Source organism: Palaemon carinicauda, chromosome 29 (genome assembly GCF_036898095.1).
Source record: "Palaemon carinicauda isolate YSFRI2023 chromosome 29, ASM3689809v2, whole genome shotgun sequence".
Lineage (NCBI taxonomy): Eukaryota > Metazoa > Arthropoda > Malacostraca > Decapoda > Palaemonidae > Palaemon > Palaemon carinicauda.
Window position 1 is genome coordinate 77255725 of NC_090753.1, and position 2500 is coordinate 77258224.

Consider the following 2500-nt stretch of genomic DNA (forward strand, 5'->3'; position numbering starts at 1 on the left):
AGTTTTCTGGCATTCTGATATCGAAGGCCATTAACACCGGTACACTATTCTATCTAATTCCTTATTTCCTTTCCCTCCTGGGCTATTTTTCCCCGTTGGAGCCCTTGGGCTTATAGCGTCCTGCTTTTCCAATTAGGGTTGTAGCTTAGCTTTCTTTTTTCTGTTAATAATAATAATAATAATAATAATGATAAAATAATAATAATAATAATAATAATAATAATAATAATAATGATAAAATAATAATAATAATAATAATAATAATAATAATAATAATAATAATGATGATGATGATAAAATAATAATAATAATAATAATAGAAACAACAACAACAAGAGCAATAATATTCAATTCTCATTAAATCTAATTCGAAATAATAACAATAAAAATGAAAATAACAATATGGTTAAAGACGAAAAGCCCTTGACAAACTAGATAAATTGAATAGCTGATTCTCGTTTAAAGGTTTTAAAGGTTTAAAGACCGCTCATGAATGGCAGAGGCAAGGGACTGTGACATTGCCCATATATCATATGATCAGCGTTCAAGCCACTCTCCACCCAAGCTAGGACCAGGGAGGGACAGGTAATGGCTGCTGATAACTCGGTAGGTAGACCTACAGGCTTCCCCAAACACAAATCCTTAGCCCACAAAGATGGTGAGGTTTCAGCGACCAAAGGAAGTAACAAGTTTGAGCGGGACTCGAACCCTCGTCTGGCAATCACCAGGCGGAGACGTTACCATTAGGACTACAGCAATCCTTCCCCATTCTTAGCTCACAAAGATGGTAAGGTTTCAACGACCAAAGGAACTAACGAGTTTGAGCGGGACTCGAACCCCCGTCTGGCGATCACCAGGCGGAGACGTTACCAATAAGGTTACGGCAATCCTTTAATATTTAAGAATTCTTTCACAACCAGAGAAGTATTTGTTCCAAATAGTAAATCCTTAAATAATCTCACATTTACCATACAGCCAGATTAAGGGATATCTAAAATTAGTGTCCTTTAGTAGTAATTCGTTTTCACAAGACTTTAGCCAGAAAATTCTAAATCAATCAATCAATCAATCACAGGTCCTTAATGGGCTACTTTCCCTGTTGGAGCCCTAGGGCTTATAGCATCCTGCTTTTCAAACTAGGGGGGTAACTTAGCTAATAATAATAATAATAATAATAATAATAATAATATTAATAATAATAATAATAATAATAATAATAATAGATATTCGAATTAATTCTTAGATTTTCTCATCACAACCAGAAATAATTTAACTTGTATCAGAGTATTTTCCCTTAATTGAACATTAAAATACTTATAAAAAATATAATCAATATCTTTTAAACAGATAATTAAGTTTCTTACCTCCCTTCAATTGTGTAATTTAACAATGAACTAAAATTAAAATTCTTTACCCTTGCCAAGATTCTATCTAAATGGTTGTTCACATTTATTCTTAAGACATGACTACCTCTACCATGATTGATCACTAAAAGAATTATCCAAAAGTAACTCATTAGGTAATCTGTTTATATCCAATCCACAACTGGACACCAAAAGATCTATATGAAACAGCATAATCACCCTTGATAACCTAGACTCCTAGCCTCAAACCTCAAATTGAAATTCCTTCACTTTAAATACTGCCAATTGACTTACAACTTAATACCTAAATATCTACCCTAACTGAATACTCCACCGCATATCCACAAATAGTTTTCCTTGTCTCCCAACTAGATATCCAAAGCTTCATCCCATATCGACTTACAACTTCATACCTAAATATCTACCCTAACTGAATACTCCACCGCATATCCACAAATAGTTCTACTTGTCTCCCAACTAGATACCCAAAGCTTCACCCTATATCGACTTACAACTTAATACCTAAATATCTACCCTAACTGAATACTCCACCGCATATCCACAAATAGTTCTACTTGTCTCCCAACTAGATACCCAAAGCTTCTCCCTATATCGACTTACAACTTCATACCTAAATATCTACCCTAACTGAATACTCCACAGCATATCCACAAATGGTTCTACTTGTCTCCCAACTAGATAACCAAAGCTTCACCCCATATCAACTTACAACTTCATACCTAAATATCTACCCTAACTGAATACTCCACTGCATATCCACAAATAGTTCTACATGTCTCCCAACTAGATATCCAAAGCTTCACCCTATATCTATTAACCCAATACTAATCCCACGTTTGTCTTCCAGGCCAACGGGGCAGTTGGGGTCGACAGGAATTTCCAGACCTCGTCGGCTCACCCCACTCTCCAACAATGCAAGAGCTCCCATTGCTAAGGACACTCGGACGAGTTTCTCAGGGGTCATGCCAGCCCCTGCTGGACTGCACCTGTCAGTGAACTACACCCAAAATCTTGACCTTGGTAAATTAATACCTATAGAGTTAATGTTTATAGAGTCCGCAAGCCTGTGCACTCTCATCTTCATTAAGAGGGATCTTTCTTTGTCTATATAGATA

General features: G+C 35.8%; 1 protein-coding gene across 2 annotated transcripts in view; it reads left to right on the forward strand.

Moving 5' to 3' along the window:
• The window catches only part of LOC137622831 (uncharacterized), a 73445-nt gene that overhangs the window by 64511 nt on the left and 6434 nt on the right, over nucleotides 1-2500 (forward strand). For both annotated transcript variants that reach the window (XM_068353412.1, XM_068353411.1), the window contains exon 3: nucleotides 2233-2405. In XM_068353412.1, the coding sequence (XP_068209513.1) occupies nucleotides 2233-2405 (173 nt within the window). The remainder of the gene's footprint in view (nucleotides 1-2232; nucleotides 2406-2500) is intronic.